Source organism: Hydra vulgaris, chromosome 12 (assembly GCF_038396675.1).
Source record: "Hydra vulgaris chromosome 12, alternate assembly HydraT2T_AEP".
Taxonomy (NCBI): domain Eukaryota; kingdom Metazoa; phylum Cnidaria; class Hydrozoa; order Anthoathecata; family Hydridae; genus Hydra; species Hydra vulgaris.
The window spans coordinates 22,560,691-22,587,968 of NC_088931.1; the positions used below are offsets into that span (position 1 = coordinate 22,560,691).

A 27,278-nucleotide genomic window follows, 5' to 3' on the forward strand; every position below is an offset into this window, starting at 1 on the left:
AAAGCATATTATGAGGATTGCTTTTGAATATTTTGAACTGAATGGGATCTCTGATAGATTCAATCAAGAAAAAAGAGTTGCAGGGAAAGACTGGCTAAAGGCATTTTGTAATGTCGTGATCTTTATGTTAGGACTCCAGAACAATGCAATTTAGAAAGAACAATGGGATTTAATAAAGTGCAAGTCTCAAAATTTTATGAGAACTTAAAAAACGTTTGTATTGAAAAAAAATTTTCTGCTCATAGAAAATTCAATATGGAAAAAACAGGTATTGCCACTGTTCCAAATAAAACGCCCAAGATTGTAAGTTCCTGTGGCAAAAAAACTGCCTGCAAGATTTTTAGTGAGAGAACAAGTGGTTACTGCAGTTTGTTGCGTGAACACTACTGGGATTTTTGCCCCACCTGTATTGATTTTTCCTAGGAAAATGAAGAACCTACTCTTGTTCAAGGATGCTTCTCCTGGAAGTTTGCCTCTGATTAGTGATACAGGATATATGAATACAGATGAAATTTGTACATACCAAATGGAATTTGCATTTTCACAAGTCACTCTGAATGAAGAAATGGCATTAAATAAAAATACATTAAATAAAAATGCATTAGATAAAAATTCATTAATTGAAAATGTTTTGGATAAAAATTTGTTGGATGAAAATAACTTGCAAGTAAAACAATCATTCCTCACATGTTCCAATAACATAAAGTTTATATTAATACAATTGTTCCTCTTCCAAAAAAACTAAAAAGAGACTCAAAAAAAGATCTCAACAATCAAATTTCATAACGTTGTCTCCATATAAAAAGAAGCTAGAAAACAGAAAATACGAGTCAAGAATCAAAAAAGCCGATCGAGCTAAAAAAAAAGAATAAAATTTTCTTAAAAAAAATCTCGTTTTAAAAACGTCAAAAAAGCTAAAAATGTTTAAAAAGCCAAAAACGTTGGAAATGTTACAGATATTAAAAATAATGAAAATGAAGAAAGGATTTGTCCAGCTCATGAAGAAGCAGGGAAAATGGATGAAGAATGGAATCAATGCGGACTTTGCAAGAATTGGTGGCATGAAGAATGCACTAGTTATGAAGGAACTGGGCCATTTATTTGCGATTATTGTTAGTGCGCATTCTTTCCTCTCATATGCAGACTCTTATCCTCTCATATGCAGACTCTTATCCACTCATATGTAGACTCTTACGCGCATGATCGGTTAAAAGTGGGCAATTCTAATTTTTTATAAAATTTATATTTTCAAGCTTTTCTTTCAATGCAATATTATTTGTATGTCTAAAGTTTTGTTATGTATTAAGGATTATTGTATAAAAATTTCAACTGTCTATCATTTTAATTACTTTTTTTATAAAAAAAAAACCCATTAGGTGCGCACACTTACCCTCCTTTCCCTTATAAATAATTTCTTTTAAAATTAAAAAAATTAAAAGAAATGCAAAAAACTAAACAACAATCATTTTTATATCTTTAAAAAATATCCACAATTAAAACAGATTAAAAATTAAGTTTAGTATCTTACCAGTACATACTGTTTTATTGTATCTTTCATATCCGCTATTACAACTACACTCATAGCTACCAGCAATATTTTTGCATGTAGTAGTTTTCTTGTCACACTTGTGTTCCCCATTACTGCATTCATCAATATCTTAACAAAGATTTTTATATCATAATATAACGTTACCATTAGTAGAAAAGACAGAAAAAAAAGATAAGACAGAATAGGATTAGTATCTAAATAAGTATAAAATATAAAGGAATGATTAGAAATCTAAAATATTTCAAACCATGCCTAATTACATCTAAATTATGTCAGATTCAAATAAAAATCCATTAAAAATCAAAGAACCTTATACTACAAAAACCTTTACAACACTGTATGTATATGTTATATATGTGTATTGTTGCCATACACACCAAATATAAATGCAATATTTTCTGCAAAAATTAGGTGATACAATTTTTAGTACAATTATTTTTTATTTACTTTATACAAAAGAGTAAAACCGGTTGAAGGTGTTGGTCGATTAAATGTTTCCAAGATACTAATGCTAATGCACATTGTTTGTTTTATTTGTTGTTGAGCTGAAATAATGCAGTATATTGAAAACCAGCAATAGAGTACAAACATGAAAGATATTTGCCACTTTTATATACGTGTTTGATCAATGGAAGAAAGTTATCTTTTAACTAAACTCTTGCATTTTGTATTTTGTATCACAAATGGAGGTGTAAAGTATCCATTATTATTGCAGCAATTGTTCTGCATAATAGATTTTTGCATTTTCAACAGAGAGCTTCAAAACATATCTTGCACCTTTTCAACGCACAACGGTTATTTTGTCTTGACCACAGAAACCATTTTTATTGCAATTCCTAATATGAAAGAAGTTTTACCATAGGGTTTATATTGTTTGTAACAACTTCAAAAAAATTATCAATTATTTCTTGTGTACAAAAAGCGGCTCTGACAGATGTTAAGTTGTGAGTTTTTCTTTGAAAATTTCTTTTGAACATTGCTTCATGCCATTATTAAATTGGTCTGATTGATTTGTGCAAAACAAGTAGCTTCATATAAGGTTCATGATATCATTTTATGTTAAACCACTCACAAAAGAACTTAAATGCATGCACCATCATTGAAACTGTTTAATGAGAGAGTACAATACTCAGCTTGATCTCTTGAAACATACGTTGTTGTTGAAACAGACGTTGTCGTTGTTGCTGTTGTTCCTGTGATCTATTAAAGTTGAGAATCGAATGCCTTATTTGAATGCAGCTTTTCTAATTAAAGCTAAAAGTTTCTTTTATATCAGCTAACACAGATTCTATATGAAGCATTAACAAAATCTAGTAGACTGTTCCAACATTAGCTGTTAATGAGCTGAGAGTAGGATTTTGCTACTTAACTATATTAAAGTTCTTGAAAATTTTTAAAATATTGGATTAAGTCACCTCTTAATTTACATTCATATAAAGTTGTTAATCCCAATTTAGCCAGACATGATTTATAACTCAGGCTCTGTAACTGCAGCAGTAACTTAGTAGCACACCTCTGTATCTGTTCAAGCTGTTTAATATCTTTCCTAAGGAATGGATTCCAAACTTGTGCACAGTATTCAAGCAGAGGACAAACATAAGCTGTGTAGAGTTTGAGAAACATACACACATTCTATCTTTTAAACGCTTTCTTAAACATTCCTAAAAACCATATTAGCCTTTAGTGATGCTTGATTTATTTGGTCAGTCCATTTGAGCTTGTTGTTTGTATAAATTTGAAGTGTTCTTTCAATGCAGACATTCTTTAATTAAATCCAATTTCCAGCATCATCCATCATGTAAAGTAAGTGATTGAGATGCCATGAAACTTTAAAACTTCACACTTGCTGATGCAGAAATCTATATGCCACAGTCTAGACCACTCATTTAAATGACAATTTAAATGTCTATGACAACCTGGTTATGGGCAAAATCATGAACACTTTTTAATTTGGCAATTAGTTGACTATCATAAGCAAACAATTTACAATAATTTCCAACAAGTTCTGGCATTTCATTGATAAAAATTAGAAACAAAAGTTGTCCAATGACAGAGCCTTGGGTTGCACCAATTAACACATCTAATCTAAACAAACTTCACGCAAAACAACACTCTGCTTCCTGTTGCTGAGAAAGTCTTTTAACCAAACTATTATTTTGATACAATAACCAGCTAATCTGAGTTAAAGCATGTGGTAAGACACTCTATCAAATGCCTTGGCAAAATATAAGAGAATCAGCATGGCAGCAAATCCATCACTAAGCGCTTCAGTAATAATATCTAGCACCTCTAGAAAATTAGTTGCACATGATTAGTTGCCTGTTTCCAAACATAAGGAACAAGGCCTGACTCGAATGAACTTATAAACAAGCTTGGCCAGGAAGGTGTGCGATTTCATGCCATAATATAACCACTCAAACATTACTTTGTTTTGACAATTTGACCACGGTTTTTAACTTTTTTAAAATGGTTTTTAACTTTTTAAAAATTTTTAAAATAGAAATAAATGGTTTTTAATTATGTTAGAAACAAATAACTTCGACATGTTTATCTTTACTTATGTTTTTACCAAAACGCTTTTGAATGAAGCAACTAATGTTTTTAATTAAAGTATCAATGAAAGTTGTATTTTTATTTATATTATTAACTATATAAGATTTTTTTTTAAAAATGGTTACATAATAAAAAGAATTAAAAAAAAAAAATTAAATTTTATCAGTGACGATTTTAAAAAAGATTGTCTCTTTAATAAACTTTACATAAGAATCATTAAAGTTAATACACTCTAAAAAAAGAAAAAAGTTTTGTTGAGAAGGAAGAAAAGACAAACTTTTTTGAAAGCCGTTTGAATTAAACAACTTTGATCTTTACTTATGTTTTTATATTATTGAAACGCATTTAAATAAAGTAACAAATCACTGCTAATGATTTTTTTATAAAGTATTAATAATACCATATATATTATTTATAGTTATTTTATATATCATATATATATATATATATTTTTGTTATTCACCTTCTCAAGGCCGATAAGGCCACTACAGATGAGGAGGCTACTTAATAGTGGTTATAACCCTCTCTCAACTCTATAACTCCGAAACACGAACCTTGACAAACAAGGCCGCTGCGAGGAGAAACAAGTTGAGCGCGGTACTACCAGGGATGTGGTGGGGATTGAACTCGGAATCTCTCGCTTATGAAGCGAGCGCTTTACCACTACACCACTACCACATTTTAATATATATATATATAAATATATATATATATATATATATACATATATATATATATATATATATATATATATATATATGTATGTATATATATATATAAGCTTTATATATAAATTTTATATATAAATATATATATTTATATATAAATATATCATATATATATTTTTATATCTCAAAGGAAGTCCATGTTATTGGAAAAAAATTCACCTTCAATGATGAGTTGGTCTTTGATAGAAGGGCTACCACCCTGAATACTAGTTGATTACCTCCTAATATGAACTTTTTGAACTTTTAATTCTTTATTACACAGGGACTAAAAGTATGTGTTTTTTTCCATAGTGAATTTTATTGATAATTTTATTTTAAACTTTAATGATAATTATTTTTATAACAATATTGTTTAATTTAAAGATGTTAAGTTTTTAAATGATTTTTAATGTGGTTTCAAATCGTACTTTAAAAGTACATACTTTGAAATACGGAACCGACGTAATTTAACTTTTAATGATGTTAATATAAATATTACGTAAAGTTTAATTTTTTTTTAAATTTATATAATTCATATTAAAGTTAAATTTTTTTACATAATAGGGGTAAAATAATTTTTAAATGAGTTTTGGTTCAGATTTGTTACAATAGCAAACTAAAAAAAGAAGAGCAAATATTTAAGATCTCTTCAAAACTTAAAAATAAAAATGGCTAAAAATAACTCTGATATTATTTTGACAATTAAATAGAGGAGATGACTCTAGTTCTACTAGTTTTATTTAACTGAATAGAGATGAGTCTAGTTCTACTCTAGTTTTATTTAACTGAATAGAGATAACTCTAGTTCTACTCTAGTTCTAGTTCTACTAGTTTTATTTCTTAATAATCTTATTTGTTCCAGTTTTATTTAAATTAAGAGTTAAAGGTTTATGAAGAGCAAGGGTCCACCTTTCATGAGAAGGAGGTAAAATTCTATTAATTTTAAACTCAAACTTTTTTTTTATTCATTTCTTGCTTTAAAGTTTTTTGAAAAAAAGGTGTAATACATAAAAAAAGTTTCTGATATTTTACAATTATAATATATATAATGGCATCAGAAAATAGTTTTATTTTAATTAGAAATTTAATGAAGTGATAATATATCCAGTTGACTTAAAATAACAGCCTGGTTATTTAAAATAACATCCGTTGAATTAAAGTAACAGGTTTATTGAAATTTTGATGTTTGCTCTATTGCTTTGTTAGCAAATTCCAATTTTTGGCAAAATTTCTTACTCTCTTGTTGTTTCAATATTGTTGAAAATTTTTTTTAGCACGACTGTCATCAAATGGCAAGCAGCAATATAGAACTTGTTGCACATATGATGAAATTCTGACCATCAAGACTGATGCAAATTTCGGACCAGACCAGTTATCAAGACTGACACAAATTAAGCTTCAGATTAAACATTTCTTTTGAGCAGTTTTTATTATTTCATATGTTAAACTCAGTAAGCTTCTGTTGTATTTTTCACTCACCATTTGATGTTTTGGTGATTCAAAAGTGAGTTGCTGAATAACCTGGCATCATTTACAAAAGACAACAGCTAGAGGTCAATAACTATTATTTTAAGAATTGATTTGTAAAATTTTTGACGTTTTTTGAATTAGAGTTTGTTTTTAAAGAAATCTGAACCCAGTTTAATATTGTAGAATGCAACATTTTGGTTCTCTGTTTCTTTAACTGCATGTTGAAACTTATTTGATTTTTAATTCTCTTTATTTTCTGGTGTAAGTTTGATGAAGTGAAGTTTTTCCATACATGAAGTTTTTCTTTTCTGATTGAATTTTCCAAAGATAATAACTAAAGGTATATTTAAGACTTTTTTTTAATGTTACTGATTTGAGTTAAAAGATGTTAAATAATTCAAAATATAGTACTAACATTAAAATATTATTCATAATTGGTTAAAAAGAAAAAAGAAAAAATGTTAATTATTAAAATCTTTAAATGAGACATTAGATGATTCTATAGACATTACAGCTAATCACAAATTAAATAACATTAGCAATAAACAAAAATCATAAGAGCAAATAACTATAATCCATGTACAACAATAAATGATTTAAACAAATAATCAAATACAAAATTAACCATGACCAAGACATGACATGACCAGGACAATACTTTGCTTTAATTAAATAGTTGTATTACCTTTGAACAAACCACATCTATGTTTATTGTCAAATAAATCCCTGTTCTCACAAGCAAAAAACTAATACCCAAGCAGCTTCTTTTCATTTCAATCTACAAACTGCAACATAAGCCAAAAAGCTGCAAGCCAGTTTAAGTTGGTGCCACTTGCTTAAGAAAAACACCTAGTGCTTTACTGACAGTCAAACTATATATCTTAGCAATTAAATTTTATGGTGTCAGGTTGTTAAATAAAAAAGATTTCTTCTTAAGGCTCCTGCCAACTTGTCCAAGTTCAGTTATGTGGCTTCATATCTAACACTAAGGTTCTAAAATATTTGCATTTTGGTATGGAGTACTAACCCCAAATTCTTTCTGTTTCAAAGGGTCCAAGACTGGACATTTTGAAACAAAATTTCCCTAATTCTTAGGATAAGCTAAACAATATCAAACTAGAAAAAAAAGTACAATTGTAAGTTAATTTGAACTAAATTATTTTGAGCAGGCAACCTTTTGATAAAAAGAAAAAAAAAAAGTATTTTTTACATTGATTTAAAGCAGCACTAAACAATGGTAAAGCTGTTTTCCAAAATTGAGTGTGTATATATATATATATATATATATATATATATATATATATATATATATATATATATATATATATATATATATATATATATATATATATATATATATATATATTTATATATATATATATATGTATATATATATATATATGTATATATATATATAAATATATATATATACATATATATATATATATATATATATATATATATATATATATATATATATATATATATATATATATATATATATATATATATATATATATATATTGTATATGTATATATATATATATATATACATATATATTATATATATATATATATATACAGTGGGTGCAAAAAGTATCCGACACAAAGGAAAAACTTTATTTAATCAAAGACCATTCAACAAAATAACGTAAACAAACACTATTCTAATGTAATTTTACATGGGGAATACAAATATCATATCAAAACAACAATATTAAATACTGACTTGATAATTGCAATTTTGTAAAAGTTAAGGTTCAAAAAGTATCCAACACATCATAAAAAAAGAATTTGATTCGCCAATAATTTGTTATCCGTTATGTTTGAGGGAATATTCTAGAATCAGAAAACGTTGGAACATTCTAGAATGCAAAAGAACGTGATAGAATCTTTCTAACTGCAGTCATTTATTACCTGACATCTTCATTGAAAGGTGGCCTAAATTTTACGCTCTTCAACAATGCCTAAAACTGCAGAATTGTCTGAATCAACTAGAAAATCAATTATTCAGCTGCACAGAGATGGTTTGGGATATAGAAAAATTTCATCTGTGTTAAATATCCCAATTTCGATAGTTGGTGATACTGTTCGGAGGTGGAAATCCTTCCATTTTTCGGCTAGTCTGCCTCGTTCAGGGCGTCCTACAAAAATATCTGACCGTAAAGCTAGGAATTTAGTTCGAAAAGTACAGAATAATCTTTGACTGACTCGCACTGAACTGCAAAAGGACTTGCAATCATCTGGGACAAATATTTGCAAGAATACAATTAGGACAGTTCTTCGAAAGAGAGGATTCCCCTCTCGGTCACCAAGAAAAACCCCTCTCTTGAAGGAAATTCACGTAAAGAAACACCGGAACTTTGTTGAAAAGCACTTGAGTAAACCTTCAAGCTTTTGAGATAAAATATTATGGTCAGATGAGACTAAAATAGAGTTGTTTGGTCGGAACTGTGTCAGTTGTGTTTGGAGACAGAAGAACTCTGCATTTCACCCAGAGAATACCGTCCCAACAGTGAAGTTTGGAGGTGGTAGCATAACGTTTTGGGTTTGTTTCTCTTCTGCAGGCCCTGGGGAATTGGAAATCATAGAAGGAAGGATGAACTCCGAAATGTATTAGTGCATTCTTGAGAGATGTCTCGTGAAGTCAGCCGAAAAATTGAACCTTCCTCGAGGTTGGATATTCCAACAAAATAATGACCCTAAGCACATGGCTAGGGCAACTCCTGCATGGTTTCAGGAGAAGGAAATTGACTTATTGGAATGGCCAAGCCAATCACCTGACCTCAATCCAATTGAAAATCTGTGGCGGGAATTGAAATTGAGGGTACAGTAGAGAGATCTTAGAAATCTTATCCAATGGAAAGAAATATGCAAGGAAGAGTGGGCTAAAATTCCTATTAGCATATGTGCTAATCTTGTGAACAAGTATTCCAATAGTTTAGAAGCAGTTTTGGCTGCTAAAGGTCACATGACGAAGTATTGAGTAAATTTTTTACAATGTATTGGATATTTTTTGAACCTTAACTTTTACAAAATTGCAATTATCAAGTCAACATTTAATGATATTGTTGTTTTGATATGATATTTGTGTTTCCTATGTAAAATTAAATTAGAATAGTGTTTGTTTATGTTATTTCGTTGAATGATCTTTAATTAAATAAAGTTTTTCCTTTGTGTTGGATACTTTTTGCACCCACTGTGTGGGTGTGTATATATATATATATATATATATATATATATATATATATATATATATATATATATATATATATATATATATATATATATATATATATATATATATATATATATATATATATATATATATATATATATATATATATATACTGCACCCTAATACATATAATGTATACAACCCTCAGAATTAGAGTCAGCATTCGGCCGACCTAACTGCCGAGTTAGGTCGGCCTGAAAGTGTTTAAGGTTGGCAAAAAATTGCCTCGCTTCTGTTTCATGGTAACCTCTTTGTTTCAAATTTGTTTTGCCGACCTAATGCCAACCTCTAACAGTTTAAGATTAGCAATTTATTGCCAACCTCATTTTTTCTAATTCTGAGGGTTGTGTATGTGTATTAGGGTGCAGTAAATGTACACACACACACACACACACACACACACACACACACACACACACATATATTTGTGTGTGTGTGTGTGTGTGTGTGTGTGTGTGTGTGTGTGTGTGTGTGTGTGTGTGTGTGTATGTTATATATACATATATATGTTATACATACATGTATTTGTAATATACACATGTATATATATAAGGGTGCAGTAAATATATATTTTTTGAAATTTATTTAGCCTAGTAGTGCACAGGTTTTCCAATCATATCAGTTATACTCTCTAAAAATTGCTTTTTTTCTAGGATTATTCTTGAGGTGCCCCACAAACTTTGAAATCCCCCAAAATCCTTAAAAAGTTAAAAACCTATGGAAAAAGACTAAGAAAATTGTTTTACTATAATTATTTTCTAATGGCTCTAATGTTAATTTAATTTCAAGAAAACTAGTGTAAATTTTCTGGAGTTCAGAAATCCGGACTGACGGAGGCTGGACAACATGTTAAAACCCTCTCATAATAGATTTCATTAGTAAAATAATGATAGCATTGTTAAATTGTTAATATTCAATTCCTCAAAAATTATTCTATAATTTTCTAAAACTTCAATTTGAAAGTTATGTTTTTGAAATTTATCCTTTTTTTTTAATATCATATTAGAGTTAGATCATAGCAGAAAAAATAGAAACTGTATGAATGATGAAACCACTCAAACATTATAAAGTATGCCAAGTATTTGGCATACATTATCATATACCAAATACCTGGCATACCTATCTATGTAAGTATAATAACATACACTGATTATGACTATCAACATATGCTGACATATGCTGATAGTCATGCTAAAGAGGCTATATCAAAACAAACAACTAGCAAGATATCTGTCGACAATATGGTATTGTGAATCAAAAACTCAAAGCCTGATCATTGAACCACATTCTTTTTTCACAATTGTTTTACCAATGCGTCGGTAAAATTATGTCAGTAAATTTGGGTAAATAATAATTTTTACTATACTAACACAAGAAAAGTTGACAATAATATCAACAAAGCTGCAACAAAACCAAAAAAGCATAAGATTTCAACTTTTTTCCTAAAGCAATCAATTAAAAAAGTGTTTTGAAGACTTACACCATTGGATTGATTAGTTTCCATGTCATTGTTAAAAGCTTTTTATTTGTCCTGAAATGTATAAAAAGGGTTATGATTTTCCAAAAATCACAAGCAAGCAATATAGTCAGTTTAATGTATTGCAACTGGCATGAGAAATGGCCATAAAAACACTTTTAGATTTTTTAGTGAACATTCAAAAATGCTTTTTGATTACTTTTATTTACTCACTAATATTCATAAAAAAACACATTTTCTTGGTGATTCCATGGATGCAAACATTATATTCGAAAAGTGAAAGTACACTTGCAATCTGTCATCACAGAAGTCAGATAAATTGTCAAGTTATTTTTTAAATCTATAGTCAAAAATGATGTCCTCCAAGTAGAAATGAAGAAACAGTCAAGAAAAGATGGGACAGTCTACTGTCAATCATTTAACAGTTTCAAGTTAAAGGTTCAATAAAAGTATTGAAAGACGTTTGTCCATATTTTATTTGCAGTGATGATGAAGTAAACAACTTATACCAACTTGTCGCTGCTATAGAACCAGTCAATTTGCTAAAAGTCTTTTTCTGACAGCATGCAACTCTTTTTACAAGTTAGGGAATTTTCAAGTTTCTTGTGATCAGACTAAAACAACAAGATTCAAGTCTTTGTATTGCAATGAATTGTGCAATTTTGAAACGTTTTGAAAAGAGAAGACATTTAAGAGAGAGAGAATGCATTGAAATTGGAAAAATTATACTTTGTTAAAATTGTATAAGGTATCTGTACAAGCTTATAATTATCTTCTAAGCTTTCTAATGTTTGAATGTTTATCTGAAATTAAAGAACATGAAGTTTTTGAAATGCCTATAATGTCTTTACTTCAAAAGATTGCTTCAAAAAGATTTTCCCAACAAATCCAGATGGCGTAGAATTTATTCAAGAAGTGTGCAACTCAGAAAATCTTGATGAAAATCCACTTTCACTTATAGATGAACTCGAGGATGCAATTCAGCATTCAGCCAAAAAATAGCACCACAATTCAAATGACAAATTCAAAGCCATTTCAAAAGAAATGTTGATCTGAAAAGAGAACTGCTAATGTTGAACTTTAGTTTAATGCACTGGAGACTATCCCTCCAACAAATATTGAGTCTGACCCAGCCTTTTCTGCTGCTGAATTATGTGACAAAAATTTAATTCAGAATGAATGACAAATATTAATAAAGATCTGATTCTTATAAGACATTATTTTAAAAGTAACGAAAATTTAATAAGATTTCCTATGATTCCTTTATTTTTTACCAAAATTATTTGGTAAAAAAGCATATTTTATATACCAGTAAAATATGCTTTTTTACCAATTCACCATTAATATAAAAGTTGGTAAAAGCTCAACTCTAATTTAGAAGGATATTAACTTCAAAGGCAACAAAATTTTGGTTTGTAGAAGTTCAAGATAACTGTAGAATTAATCATGAAAAATTTACCCCTGAGAAGAGGTAATATTGAAATTTAGAAATTGGTTTTAAGAATACAATTTAATATTTGCACTTTTTAATGCAAACATTTTTTAACATGATCTTCACCTGCAACTTTTCAAAAAATTTTCGAAATCTCAGAGCATGTTTTAGACTCAGCCAAACATTGGTCTTTCTAACAATGGGACGCAAAAGTTTGGATCTTTATTGAATCTGTTGATTTCTATTTGTTGAAAATTCAGAATTGTGGAACCAAACGTGTTTCTTCAGGCAAATCAAAAGTTATTTTTAAGACCATTTTACAGTTACAAGTGAAGTAAACCTTCAGAGCCTAGTTCAAATTTGTCAGATTGGTTTCAACATCAAAAAACTACCAGTATCAAGCAACAAATTCTCATAGCAATTTTTGAAGACATTCCAGAGACATGCTAATGTAAAGTCTGTTGTAGATTTCATCAAAGTGTGCCTATTTATTGCTCACTTGTTTCTTGGGATGTGAAACAAACAAATATAATTTGTGGCATACAATCTCATAGCAGCAAATACCCTTGCCGTTGGTGTGACATTGAGTCAATAAATCTTTTTAATTGTGGAAGTCTGAGAACTTTTGGTGGTGCATAAAGCTTTTAAAAAGCTTAAAGAAACGACATAAGTTCATCGATGCCGCTAATTTGACTTTTTAGAGATGTTGTCACCATGCTTTAGCACTCAGTTGGATTTGAATAAAAAATTATAATATTCAGAGCCTGTTACATTAAACTGCTAACTTCCATCACACCAAAGGTACCTGCTGTTTTTCACCGTGTGCCATAATTCATCAAAATTCTTTATATATTCTTTGGTTGCTGTATCATTTTTAAAAATTTAAAGAATAAAAAAATACTAAAAGAAATTTTTCACAAATTATTTAAGATTGGTAGGCTTATGGATTTTTATTAATTTTTTTTTTCTGCAAACTTTCAAAAATTCTTTTTATTTAATAAATTTTTTGTAGGACAAAGTGTTGCAATTCATTTTATGAAAAAAAAAAAACTACTACCAGAGGCAAAAAATTAGGTCATACATAGTAAAAAATATAGCATATATTATATATATACTATATTTTTTATAAAATAGTTGGTCAGGACAGGTTACTCTGGTCAGGTCAGGTTACCCTGCCACTGGTAACATGTAACCCAGTACATCTACTGGTAACATGTAACCCTTCTTTATCTATTAGGCTGGTGTAGATGTATTTATAATATATTGTTTCACTTTAGGATGTTGAATGCTGGATCTTCTTGACTTGTTGCATGGGTTTTGCTTGTGTCTCTGTTTTTATGACACTCACTCTATTATCTCCTAATGAGGGTACAGCTCTAAAACTTAGTTTCTGAGGCTGACTGATAGTCAGGTTTCCCGAACTCTGTGGTAGCTCTGAGAGAAGCTGATTCCATCAACAGCTGTAAAATATAAGAGTACTAAAAGTGCCATGTTGCACATGGATGGTGTCCCTGTTTGTACATTTGGTGTGCATTGTCAAGGCCACATTTGGAGCCCTTTTTACGGCTTAGAGATTATTAGTTGTAATGCGGCAATTGCTTGGGCTATTTAACAGTGTTCTGAGTACTATCTATGCTTTGAGTCAAGTTTTTCAACAAATTTAAAAATGAATAAAGTACCAAAAACTATAAAATACAAAAAACCATCATCATCACCAAGTTCTCTAAATCTATCATTCACTACTATTCGTGGTCTTCAAAGTAACGTTTTTTCTGTTGAGTCTTATCTCTTGCAAAGTTCACCAGACCTACTTGCTCTTTGTGAGACTAATTTGAGTTCAGCTGTCTTATCTTGTGATCTTAGTGTTGATGGTTATCTTCTTTTAATTTGTTAAGACTACAATAGCCACATGCTTAGCCTGGGCATTTACATTTGTAAGAATTCACCTAATTTGTCAGGAAACTAGGTTTGAATCCACAGACTATTCCTTTATGTGCTTTCGTTTAGCACCACTCCACTCTATCCCCTTTCTCTTTGTTCTATATCGCTCTCCTTCATCTCAAGACTGCACTTTTTTTGATGTTATTTCTGATCCAACTGACCAAGTTGTTGGTGACTTATATGCTCATTACGCTGAATGACTTGGCTCTAGTGTTAGCAACTCTGCAGGTGTTTGCCTTTCTAAATCTTTAACATAAATAGTTAACTTTCCAACTCGCTTTCCAGACAATACAAATCATTTACCTTCTCAACTTAACTTGTCATGTTTCTGATCCTAGTCAGTACTCAGTTTCTCCACATTCACCCTTAGGTGCTTCTGATCATGGTTTGATCTAAAACTACCATCTCATTCTTTTTCATCATCAGAATCCCCCTATCATTGTACCTCTTACAACTACCTTAAAGTTGAATGTGACTCTTTCCGTGATTTTCTTCCTGATGGCCTTTTGGTAGAAATTTTTGACCTTCCTGCTGACAAATGTGCTTCTTATGTAACTTCTTGGATTTGAGCTGGCATGGAACCCTTTAGATTTTGTCACCTTACCTAAAGACAAATTGTTTGCTAAGAAATTCTCATCGTTTGATTTTACTAGTTGCAATCTACCTGCCGACAAACTAGTTAATCCAATGCCTGAACTTTGTATCACTCCGGCTTCTGTACCTTAAGTGATTTCCTGCTTAGGCTCTTCTACTACATGTGATTCGGACAACATACCTGTTATTTTTTTACTACTGCTGATTTGTTAATGGTAATAACTGATAGGTTTTATCGTGCATTATATAGATCTGGAGAGGCTAAGGCTATATTGACATTTCTAAAGCTTTTGATAAAGTTTGACATGCTGGTCTTCTCCATAAACTCTCTTCTTACAGTGTATCAGGTAACATCTTTAAGATTATTGAACCCTTTCTAATCAATCATATTATAACAGTTGTCCTTAATGAACAGCCCTCTTCTTCATATCCTGTAACTTCAGGGGTTCCTAAAGATTCTATCTTTGGCCCTTTACTTTTTTTAATTTACATTAATGATCTTCTAGAAACTCTCACATATAAGGTGGCATTGTTCGCTAATGATACTACCATTTATTCTTATCTTGCTGGGAGGGGGCATTTGAGCTTAAAAAAGATCTCACTTCAGCTACAGCATGAGGCTCTCAATGGCTGGTGAACTTTAACTCATAATTACTATAATACTATAATACTTGTGCCATCTACTAAAATTCATTCTCGTGTTGCTCACCATTCAATTAAGTCTTATTCTTTTACTATGACTATTTCTAAGTGCTCATTATATTCTTATTCATCTAGTTTTTTTCCTGGAACATCAGTCCTTTGAAACTTGCTTCCTTCATCTTGTTTTCCTGATTCATATAAATTGCGATCTTTTAAGTCATCTGTTAATTGTTATCTTGCTCCATAAACTTCATCTTTTCTTTTCCATTAACTTTTAACTCTAATAGTGGTTGTTTGCAGCCTTGTTGGAAGTGAAGATCTTTAGACATGTTATAACATCTTAAAACATGTTAAAACAACTTTAGATATGTTAAAATATCTTAAGACATGTTGAAACAACTTTTGACATGTTAAAACATCTATAGACATGTTAAAAAATTAAAATTTAAAAAAAGTCTCATAGACAGTAACAGGATTTAAAAAGAACTTGGTATGTCTTTTATATGTTTAGAATCAACCCTTCAACGTTTTTTGGAGTAGTTCATTGGCATTACTTTCTAGATTTTTAAACCAGGCAGCATGAAAAATAAAAAACAGCAGCAGTTTCAAAAAAAAATGTCATTACACCCATAATAATTTATTACACCCTAATATATATTCATACATTTTTTAGTAATAACAACAATGTATACCCACACCCTAATACATATTCACATCCTAATATATATATTCACACCTTAATATATATTCACACCCTAATATATATTCACACCTTAATATATATTCACACCCTAATATACATTCACACCTTAATACAAATAATATATTATTACATTTTTTGTAATAACATCAATAATAATTTAAGATTAAGATTAAATAGATTAAGATTAAATTTAAGTATAGAAGAATAGATAATATAGAATAGAAGTATAGAAGAATTTAAGTAGAAGAATAAGATTAAATTTAAGTAAAAATACTTAAATTTAATCTTATTTTACAGTTATTACTTGTCAATTGATTATTAAAAAATACTAATATCTAATTTCATACACCTATAATTATTTATAATTAGTAATTTTTTAACAACTTAATTACATACCTTTACATTTTAAGTTTTGTGATTTGTGATCTAACTCCATAGTATTATCTAGACACGAGCAATAAAAACTGCCTTTTGTATTATGGCATTGTGTAGTTTTTGTATCACATTTGTTTGTATATTTATTAGCACATTCATTGATATCTAAAACAATTTATAATGTTTTTACTTATAAAGCTTGACAAACAATGATTTACAAGTTTAAATGTAAAACTTTAAAACTATATTTTTAAACCAAATAACAAATATTTCAACAAATGGACATTAGATGCTTTTATGTTATTTTTTTACTTTTATACTTTTTTACTTTTTACGTTTACACATTTGTTTTACTTACAAATTAATTACAAAATTTTGCAGCAAAGATTTAATGCCATAGATGAGAAACAAAACTAACTTAATGTAAAAACTTATACTGATTTATTTATACTATAAAAATTTATACATTAACATCAACATAATTTATATATATATACATATATATATATATAAATATATATATATATATATATATATATATATATATATATATATATATATATATATATATATATATATATTATATATATATATATATATATATATATATATATATATATATATATATATATATATAGATAGATAGATAGATAGATAGATAGATAGATAAATAGATAGATATAGATATAGATATAGATATGTATATATACACTACCATCCGTAAGTTTGGACGCACCTTACAAAAATAAAAAAACCCGTTTTAGCTCATAATTAAAATTAATTAAGAGTGTCTACATTGGTCTCATCATAAAGTACTGGAAGAACATAGTTAAGAGAGATATTTTTAGAAATTATTCTTACATTATTAAATTTGTTATTATTTACAAAATAAAATAAACAGAAACATTTTTAAGCAATATCCGCTTGTATATAGCGATATCCACTAAAATAAATAAGTTTTTAAATAAGATTACTTTTTATTTTGTCTATTTTCATTATTAGTTAAACTTTTAAGCTGAGTGTGTTATAAGATTTTTTTTTTTTTTCTGATTTAAAAAGTTAATAAATCTAAAGTTTTTAAAAATTAATGATTTGATTGATTTTGAACTATCAATTTTCAGTAAGAAAATTTTTTTAACTTTACTTCTCATTTTTTCAAATTAATTATTTTATTTTAGTATTCTTATAAGATTTGTTATTTAAAATGGCAAAAAGAGGGCAGATAAATTTAGAAAAACGTACAGAAATTTGGACCCTTCATAATTTAGGCTTTTCTAATCGAGAAATTGATCGATGCCTCAGCATTTCAGAGAGTTGTGTTTGTAAAACGATTAAAAGAAAAGTAGAAACGGGGTCTTTCTGCAATCGTAAAAGAGTAGGGAGACCTCATTCTATTACGAAAAAAGAGGATAAGTACATAATAATTAATTCTTTATGAAATCGTAGACGCACAGCGCCAGATTTAGCAGCTGATTTTAATGAACATCATACCACAAAAAAAAAGCCGACTTCTTGAAGTAGGGCTTAGAGGTCATGTGGCTGTTAAAAAACCAAGTCTTACAACCGTTCACAAACAAAAAAGATTAGTTTGGACCAAAGAACACAAGAATTGGATGGCAAAAGAGTGAAATAGAGTACTTTGGTCAGACGACTCAAAGTTTGAGATTTTTGGAAATAAACGCTGGCCATTTGTTCATCATCGAAGCTGGAGCAATGTACTATGCAAACAACTAAGAATGGAGGTGGGATATAATGGTTTGGGTTTATTTCGGTGTTGACCAAGTAGGATCAAATGCCAAAATTGTCGGGAAAATGACAAAAGAAGTCTATTTAAAGATTTTGAAAGAACATGTTTTGGTTTGTGGAACCGAATTAATTGGCGAACGATTCATGTTCCAACAAGATATTGATCCTAAACACACTGCTAAAGTGATTAAGCAATATTTAAATGAAAAACAAGAGGAAGGATTGTTGAAGGTCATGACTTGGCCATCGCAGAGTCCTGATTGTAACCCAATTGAGTTATTGTGGGATCATTTAGATCGGGAAGTCTGAAAAACTCCACCAAGGAGTAAAAATGATCTTTGGGAGGCAATCCAAAACATATGGAAAAATATTGATGAGGAATATTTTAAAAAATTGATTGATTGCATGCCACATATCTGCCAAGCAATAGTCAAAGCTAAAAGTGGCCATTTTGACGAAAAGATGATTTAATTAAAAACATTTTATTTTAGTTATAATTTTTGATTTTTTTTTCTTCTTTAAAACTAATAAAAGAACATAAAATTATTGATTTGTTTTATAAAAGTCACAAATCAAAATTATTCCAACACATTTGTTTCTTAATATCTGTAGTTGCGATAGGTGCATCCAAACTTATGGACGGGAGTGTATATATATATATATATATATATATATATATATATATATATATATATATATATATATATATATATATATATATATATATATATATATATATATATACATATATATATATACATATATATATATATATATATAAATTATGTTGATGCTATCAATATAATTTACATATATATATGATGATTATGTTGATAAAATATTATGTGATAAAACATAAAACTTATATAATTTATAAAAATATTGGTAAATTTATGATTAAAACAAACTTATAATATGAGAAATTGGCTTGTGAAATATGAAAACTCAAAAGCTGAAAGCACCAGAAACACTTTTTTTTAATACAAATCTAATAAAGATTGTGACAAAATAAAATAATGTAAAGATTAACAACCTTCAAATTTGAAATTATTTTTAATATTTTACAGCCAGAAAAATGAGTTCAAGTAATTTCAAAAATGTTTAGCAGTCAATGAAAAAAAAAAAAAATTAAACAAATAGCTTATTTTTTCTATATGTAAAAACAATAATACAGTTAACAGTAATATATTTTAGAGTTTTTATATTTTGTCATAATTTATGATTGACACTTATATTCCTATTCTTAGCTATTATTTTTTTTTTAATAAATCAATTACTAAATTAAATAACAGTTTGAAAAAATGTTTAAAAGAAAGTTTTACCTATGCAACGCTTTTTGTCAGAATGCAACTCATACCCATTATTGCATTTACATGATGTCCATATGAACCCTTCATCACAATTCTGTTCACATCCATGATCTAAGCATTTTTTAGGAACCACTGGCACCGTATTTTCTTAAAATAAATAAAAAAACAATTATAAGTAAATACATTTAATTAATTTTATACTTATTATAACAAAAGTTGATCAACTTCAAAATTAAAGTCTTTAAATAGATTATCAAGTTTTTTAAAGTACTCAATGCAACTAAGAATGCAACTAAGAGTGAAACTCGTAAGAATGCAACTAAAAATGCAACTTAGAATGCAACTCATAAGAATGCAACTAAGACAAAGAACATACAAACACAAAACTTTTGTACTCCGAAGAACCTTATAATTGTAGGTTGGTTTATTCAAATAGATCAACTTGTTAAGGAAATAAGAGATGAATCTTTTTAATGGAAGCCTCGTGTATAATGGTTAAACATAAATAAATGAATTCTCTGCCAATTTTAACAGGCAATATAAATACAATTAAAAAGATATCTTGGCATGTTTGTTTGACAATATTTATGAACCAAAATTTAGCAAATTTGCATTGTTATATTTGAATTGATAAAACTAAAAGTTGACTACAAAGACAGAACTTAGTATTCAAAGATAAAATCACTTAGCATTCAAAGATAGATTCACTTAGTATTTAAAGATAGAATCATTTAGTATTTGTAAAAAATAACCAAACTAATTATATTGGCTGAAAAGAGCTATAATTATACTAGTCTATAACAAAATACATAAAGTATATATAGTATAATACAAAGTGTATATGTATACATAAATATATTGATAATAATATATATGTATATGTATATCATATTAACATGACATTCACCCTCCTCTTAAAAGTGTTCAGGTGTATTTATAAGTTAAGTTTTTCTGGTGCTTTAGATATTCGTGAAGATCTACAAGGAAGAATGTTAATTTGCTCTATAGGATTCATTTTGTTTTCTAGTTCCTATTCAGAGATTAAAGGAGTTTCATTGCTACAATTAGGGGTTTAGGGATAGTTATTGATGGCTGTAACTTCTAAATTGTTGTTTGATGTTTGTAATAGAGAACTTGTTCCAATGGGAGCCAGCTGTTTAGTAGACACTGTAGTCTCATGACCACTAGGAGACCACTTCCTATTGGTCATGAGACTACATGAACCTCAGACAAACATAATGAAAATTTGCTTCAATGAGCTGAACCATATTTACTGAATCTTCATATATACTTTGCACCGCATTTCTTTTTATAAATACAGGTCCTGGGTTGACAAGCCATGAAGGAATTGAGGACCCAGATGATCTTTGTTAAAAATTGAAAAGACTTTCATGTGGACTACAATTAGTAGAAGTACATAAAAAAGAGGTCTTGTAGCATAAAGTGCATCAGGTAGAAGTCTTTTCCATGATGATATAGGAAGATTTTAAGATTTCTGAGTGAGTAAAATCAACTTCCAAATAATTCCATTGTATCTTTCAACTTGCCCATTTCCAGTCGGGTTGTAAGGGGTTGTTCTGCTAGTTGCGATCCCTTTTGATAAGAATCAGTGCTTTAATTCAGAAGATGTTAATGAGAATCTGCATAGTTCTTTCTGACCATTACCACATATTGTAATGTTATCAATGAAAGGAAAGCAGTCAGTTAGTTTGTATGTTCTAACAAAGTCATCTATTTTGCGTTGAAAACATGCAGATCCATTGGCATTCCTCCAGAAGACATTCTAGTTTATTGCCACAACTTATTGTCAGCTTTATAAGCAGTATATGGTCGATCTCTTTTAGATAAATGTATTTGGTAGTATAATGAGCGAAGGTCAAGAGTACAATAAATTTTGTATTTGGAAATTATACTTACAATCGTTTCAATCTTAGGTAGAGGATATGTGTCACATTGGGTATACTTATTAGTAGTTTCAGAGTAACTAACTACCATACAACGTTTAGTCTTTTTATTTACCACTAAGACCTGGGCACGCCAAGGTGAATTTCTTGGCTCTATTATTCCTACTTGGACCAAGCGGTGAATTTCAGATTTAATAAATTCTCTTACTCTTTGAGAATAATTTCTAGATCTAATGGCAATCGGTCAACAATCTTTCGTGAGATTAGCGAACAATTCAGGAGGTTCAGTTTTCATTATTGTTAAAGCTGCGAACATTATGGGTGGTCTTTTCTCATCATACTTAATGGTAATACTCTCATACAACTTATAAAAATCTGTGTCAAGAATAATATCTATACATAAGTTATCTAGCACATGCAGCTGGACTTTGTTATAAATTTTGCTTTGAAGAGTTATTGAAACATAACAATATCCATCTAATTTTGCTGATAAAGAAGCTGATCCCATTCCGATTATTTGTTCATAAATAACATCTAAATTGAGTAGAGTCACTAGTTTATTGTTAATGAAACATTTGTTTACCACTATCAATTAAAGCCTTTGCTTTCTGCAATCTTTTTAAATTTGTGACAGATAGCTTCACGAGGAAGACATTTAGTACATGGATGTCTTACATTTTCACAAAACCAGCACAATTGTTTTGATTTTATTGTAGCAGCTAAGTGATTATCAGTCGTGGATTGTTTTTGTAAAGATGATTTGATTTCCTAAATAGAGGCAGAGATAGGTATTGTCGATTGTGAGTATAAGTTTGAACTTTGTTGGATCACATCTAGCTTGGTCCAAGGCTGATGAAAGGTCTAATATCTTGTTTTCTAGTAAACATTGGCGTATAATGTTGGAGAGTAAGCCATTTATAAACGCATTGCGAATCATTTCAGATTTATATTGCTCGGCACTTACAGCATTGAACTTACAGTCCTTAGATAAATTTTTAAGTTCATTCAGGAATTGATCTATCGATTTACTCGGTTTTTGCTTCCGTGTTGACAAAATATGTTTGGCAAATATTTCATTTTTTGGTTTTATGTAAATAGACTCATGAATATTAGTTGCTTGTTCATACTCATCATACTCTGATATGAATTCATAGACATAAGATTCAATATGGTTTATTAGGAGATTAAGCTTGATGGAGTTATCATCAACTTTACTTACAAAATTGTAAAATGTTCTTAACCAATGGTTGTATGTTTTTGCTGCATCTGGTGAGTTCGGATCTATACCAAGTCTATCAGGTTTCATAAATCACTCCATCTTTCTTTTATTTCATAATAATATTTTAGATCTTTTGATTGTAAAGAATAACCAAATTAATTTTGGCTTATTAATTAATTTAAAGTTGGCTCAAAAGAGCTATAATTATACTAGTCTATAAAAGTATATATAGTATAATACAAAATGTATATGTATACATAAATATATTGATAATAATATATATATATATGTATATGCATATCACATTAACATAACAGTATTTAAAGATAGATTCACTTAGTATTCAAAGATAGAATCACTTTTATAACATTTTTATAAAGTAACTTCTGTTAATTTAAATTTATTTTTAAAAAAATGCAATTTTTATAAATAGAAACCAATTGTTTTTTTATTTTTTTTAATGAAACTGTATTACAGAGGTATCACAAATTTAAGATATTATTCTAAACATCAATTTAAACATTGTATATAGACTATAATAGCAAAACATTTATGTTCAAGTAATTATTTAACTATCAATGTTTTATTGCAGCACTACAATAAAAAAATTGGTATTAAAAGGTAATAAAAGCATTAGTAGCTAAATATTTTTTCAGAATGTAGTCAACATGTTTCAAATGAGTCCAAAAATTTCTAAATTTTCTTTCTTCGCAGTATTTAGCCAATAAGAGACTCACAATATTTGTGTGTTCTATGACACCACACTTTTATTATGATTTTTCTCAGATCTGCTAGTATGATTTAGTTTTTTTTTTGAAAATTCTGTCTTCAATTTTACCTGACGGTTTTCAATGGAGTTGAAAACAGTTGGATTGCCTGGCCATGGGGAAGAAAGTTTAAGTGCATTTTTTTGTAGCCATGTCTTGATGAACTTTTTCTTGTCAATAATTGGCAGCAGAATTGACAGCACTTGCAATAAGTGTAAACCAGCATGAATATTGGCAGTGATTGCACCTAAATCATAAATGCTGAATGTTGCTTAACAGAAATTACAATGAATCAAGAATTAAAGTGGAAGTTCTTCTTACAGTAATTCTTCAAGATTAAAGAGATAAAATTAGAAATTCTTCTTACAGTTATTCATCGAGATTAAAGAGACTAAAGTGGAATTGGAAGCTAAAGACACTTTGTCATTTTGTTAGTTTTTGCTGTAGTAATTCTTGGTCTTCACCATGATTGATTTACACATGGTTTTAATGTAAACAGAGTATTAAATATTTTTCTATTAATTAATAATTATTGTAATCATCCACGCAACATTCATGTTTAGTGTGTTGCCAGCATGCATACTTTACATTTATAAATAATTAACTATAACAATAATGAATGGTGAGATCTTTTTGGCCATAAATGTATAACACCTTAGCTTTAAAAATGCTAATGATTGTCAATCAATAATTGTTTTGTATCTTTTAGAAATAAAAATTTAGTAAAAGTTTTATCAATACTAAAAACTGTCTAAATTGCGTTTTAAAGTAATATAAATATTTTTTCTAGATTTGAAAATAGCAAAACCTAGATACTTAACCATCACCCATGATTATAAGCATGATAACTTTTAGTGATACCATTCAATCATACATTCTGTAATCATACATGTTGTCATAAGTTTTTCAGTTACACAGACTGACATTAAATTCAAATAGCAATTATAGTAAATATATAAATTATAGTAATTATATAAATAATAACATTATAATAATCTTGTTAAAACAGTTTAATTCTAGTTTTCCGTAAATTTATAACTTTTTCTTTGTTAATAAGTTTTTCATCAGAAATTTCTACTTTTATCAAATAAGTGTCAAACTTCACAAACTTTTAGTGATGTACCAACTAATTGGTCTTGACACCAACTTAATTTAACTTCTTGCACTTTAGCATCAGTGATTTTTTTATTGATATTGGCTGATTGTTTTTTTATTTTGATTTTTTATCCTTTTTAATTTAAATAAATAAATGAAATTCATTTAAATAAACAAAACTATATACATTAGTGAGGATTTATTCAAATAAACAAAACTATATACATAAGTGAGGATTTATTTAAATAAACAAAATTATAGACATTAGTGAGGATTTATTTAAATAAACAAAACTATATACATTAGTGAGGATTTATTTAAATAAACAAAACTATATACATTAGTGAGGATTTACTTAAATAAACAAAACTATATACTTTAGTGAGGATTTATTTAAATAAACAAAACTATATACATTAGTGAGAATTTATTTAAATCCTCACTAATGTTACTATAGTAACATTAGTGAGGATTTTTTGAGTAATAACTCTACATCCTAAAATATACATTTAATTTTTGAGACAAAAATTCTAACATTTAATAATTGTAAAAATTATATCATCAACCAAAAATCAACACATGGTTGTATTTTGATTGGTGAAATAATGGATGAAATGAAATGATTGGTGGATGATAGCTCGCTTGAGCAGCAATAGTAAATGCAGAAAAAAAATAGATGCAACCAATGACAGTAAAAAAAGGTGACAGAGGCTCAAGCTTGACAGCTAGAGCTGGTTCAACAAAGAGTTCGATTTGGGTAATTCTATAAAAAAGAAGGACAGTCCAATCAAACTTCAGATTTTCTTTAAATTTTAACCAGTGGTACCTATCAATTAAAAAATAAAAATGTAAAGTTTGAGCTCCAAAATCCTAATAGTTCAAAAGTTATGACATTTCTGAAAAATAGTTCAAAAGTTATGACAAATTCTGGAGAGCGATCTGATTTGTCTAACTACCGTCCCATTAGTCTTCTTCCTATCATAAGCAAAGTTTATGAATCTTTAATTAACAAACACTAAATCTCTCATCTTGAATTTAATAATATACTTTCTGATCATCAATATGGATTTCGATCTTCTCGTTCTACAGCTGATTTGCTAACAGTAATAACCGATAAGTTTTATCATGCATTAGGTAAAGGTGGAGAGGTTAAAGCCATCGCTCTTGACATTTCTAAAGCTTTTGATAAAGTTTGGCATGCTGGTCTTCTCCATAAGCTTTTTTCTAACGATGTATCTAGTAACATCTGTAAGATCATTGAATCCTTCCTTTCTAATCATAGTATAAAAGTTGTCCTCAATGGACAGCACTCTTCTTCTTATTCTGTAACTTCAGGAGTACCTCAAGGTTCAATTCTTCACCCTATACTCTTTTTATTTTACATTAACGATCTTCCAGATATTCTCACATCTAAGGTGGCATTGTTTGCTGATGAAACAACCATTTAATCTTGTCATGATAAGAAGCTAACACTCTCTGATTGTTTGGAAGGGGTATTTGAAAAGTTCTACTACAGCATGGGGCTCACAGTGGCTGGTGAACTTCAATACAGATAAAACTCAATTTTTTTTAGCCAATCCTTATCGCAATAATTTAGATCTCCCTATATTTATGAACGGTAATGTACTTGATGAGTCATCTACCCTTCATCTTCTAGAATTAACTCTTACTTCCAGTCTTTCTTGGAAACCATATATCAAACCCGTTGCAAAATTACCATCTGCTAAGGTTGCATCTCTTTATCGAGCTCAACACTTTCTTACTCCGGATTCTATTCTCTATCTCTATAAATCTCAAATCCGGCCTTGTATGGAATACTGTTGCCATATCTGGGGCGGATCTTCTAATGATGCCTTTTTTCTTTTAGACAAGGTGCAAAAACACATTCTAAACATAGTTGGACCTGCTCTTGCAGCCAACCTCCAATCATTATCACATCGTCGTAATGTCGCTTTTCTTTCTCTTTTCTACAAATACTATAATGGGCACTGCTCTAAAGAGCTAGCATTTCTTGTGCCATCTACTAAAATTGATTCTCGTGTTACTCATCATTCAATTAAGTCTCATCCTTTTTCTGTGACTGTACCTAAGTGCTCCAAAAACTCTTATTTGTCTAGTTTTTTTCCTCAAACATCAGTTCTTTGGAATTCGCTTCCTATATCTTGCTTTCCTGATTCATATAATTTGCAATCCTTTAAGTCGTCTGTCAATCGTTATCTTGCTCTATAATCTTGATCTTTTCTCTTCCAGTAACTTCCAACTCTAATTAGTGATTCCATTGTTGGAAGCAAAGATGTTTAAAAAAAAAAATTTTAATATAACCTAAAACGACCACCATTTTGACCACCATTATGGGTTTTTAGTTGTATCTTTTAAAAATATAAATATAATTTAATTTGTAGTGGAGGAATATGACAGAAAATAGGTAATTTACATTTTTGAAGGCGCTGAATCCAATTACGAAGAGAAAATAACCTAATTCTAAATAATACTTGATAATAATTTTTCCATGCTTTATATAAGGTTACTTTCTATATATATATGTTTGTGTGCCAC

General features: G+C 28.9%; 1 protein-coding gene across 1 annotated transcript in view; it reads right to left on the minus strand.

Moving 5' to 3' along the window:
• LOC100206380 (uncharacterized) overlaps positions 1-27,278 on the minus strand; it is a 98,360-nt gene that overhangs the window by 25,474 nt on the left and 45,608 nt on the right. The window contains exons 6-8 of the mRNA XM_065812567.1: positions 19,750-19,884; positions 16,703-16,846; positions 1,529-1,657 (exon numbers count right to left, since the gene is read on the minus strand). Coding sequence (XP_065668639.1) covers positions 1,529-1,657; positions 16,703-16,846; positions 19,750-19,884 — 408 coding nt within the window. The remainder of the gene's footprint in view (positions 1-1,528; positions 1,658-16,702; positions 16,847-19,749; positions 19,885-27,278) is intronic.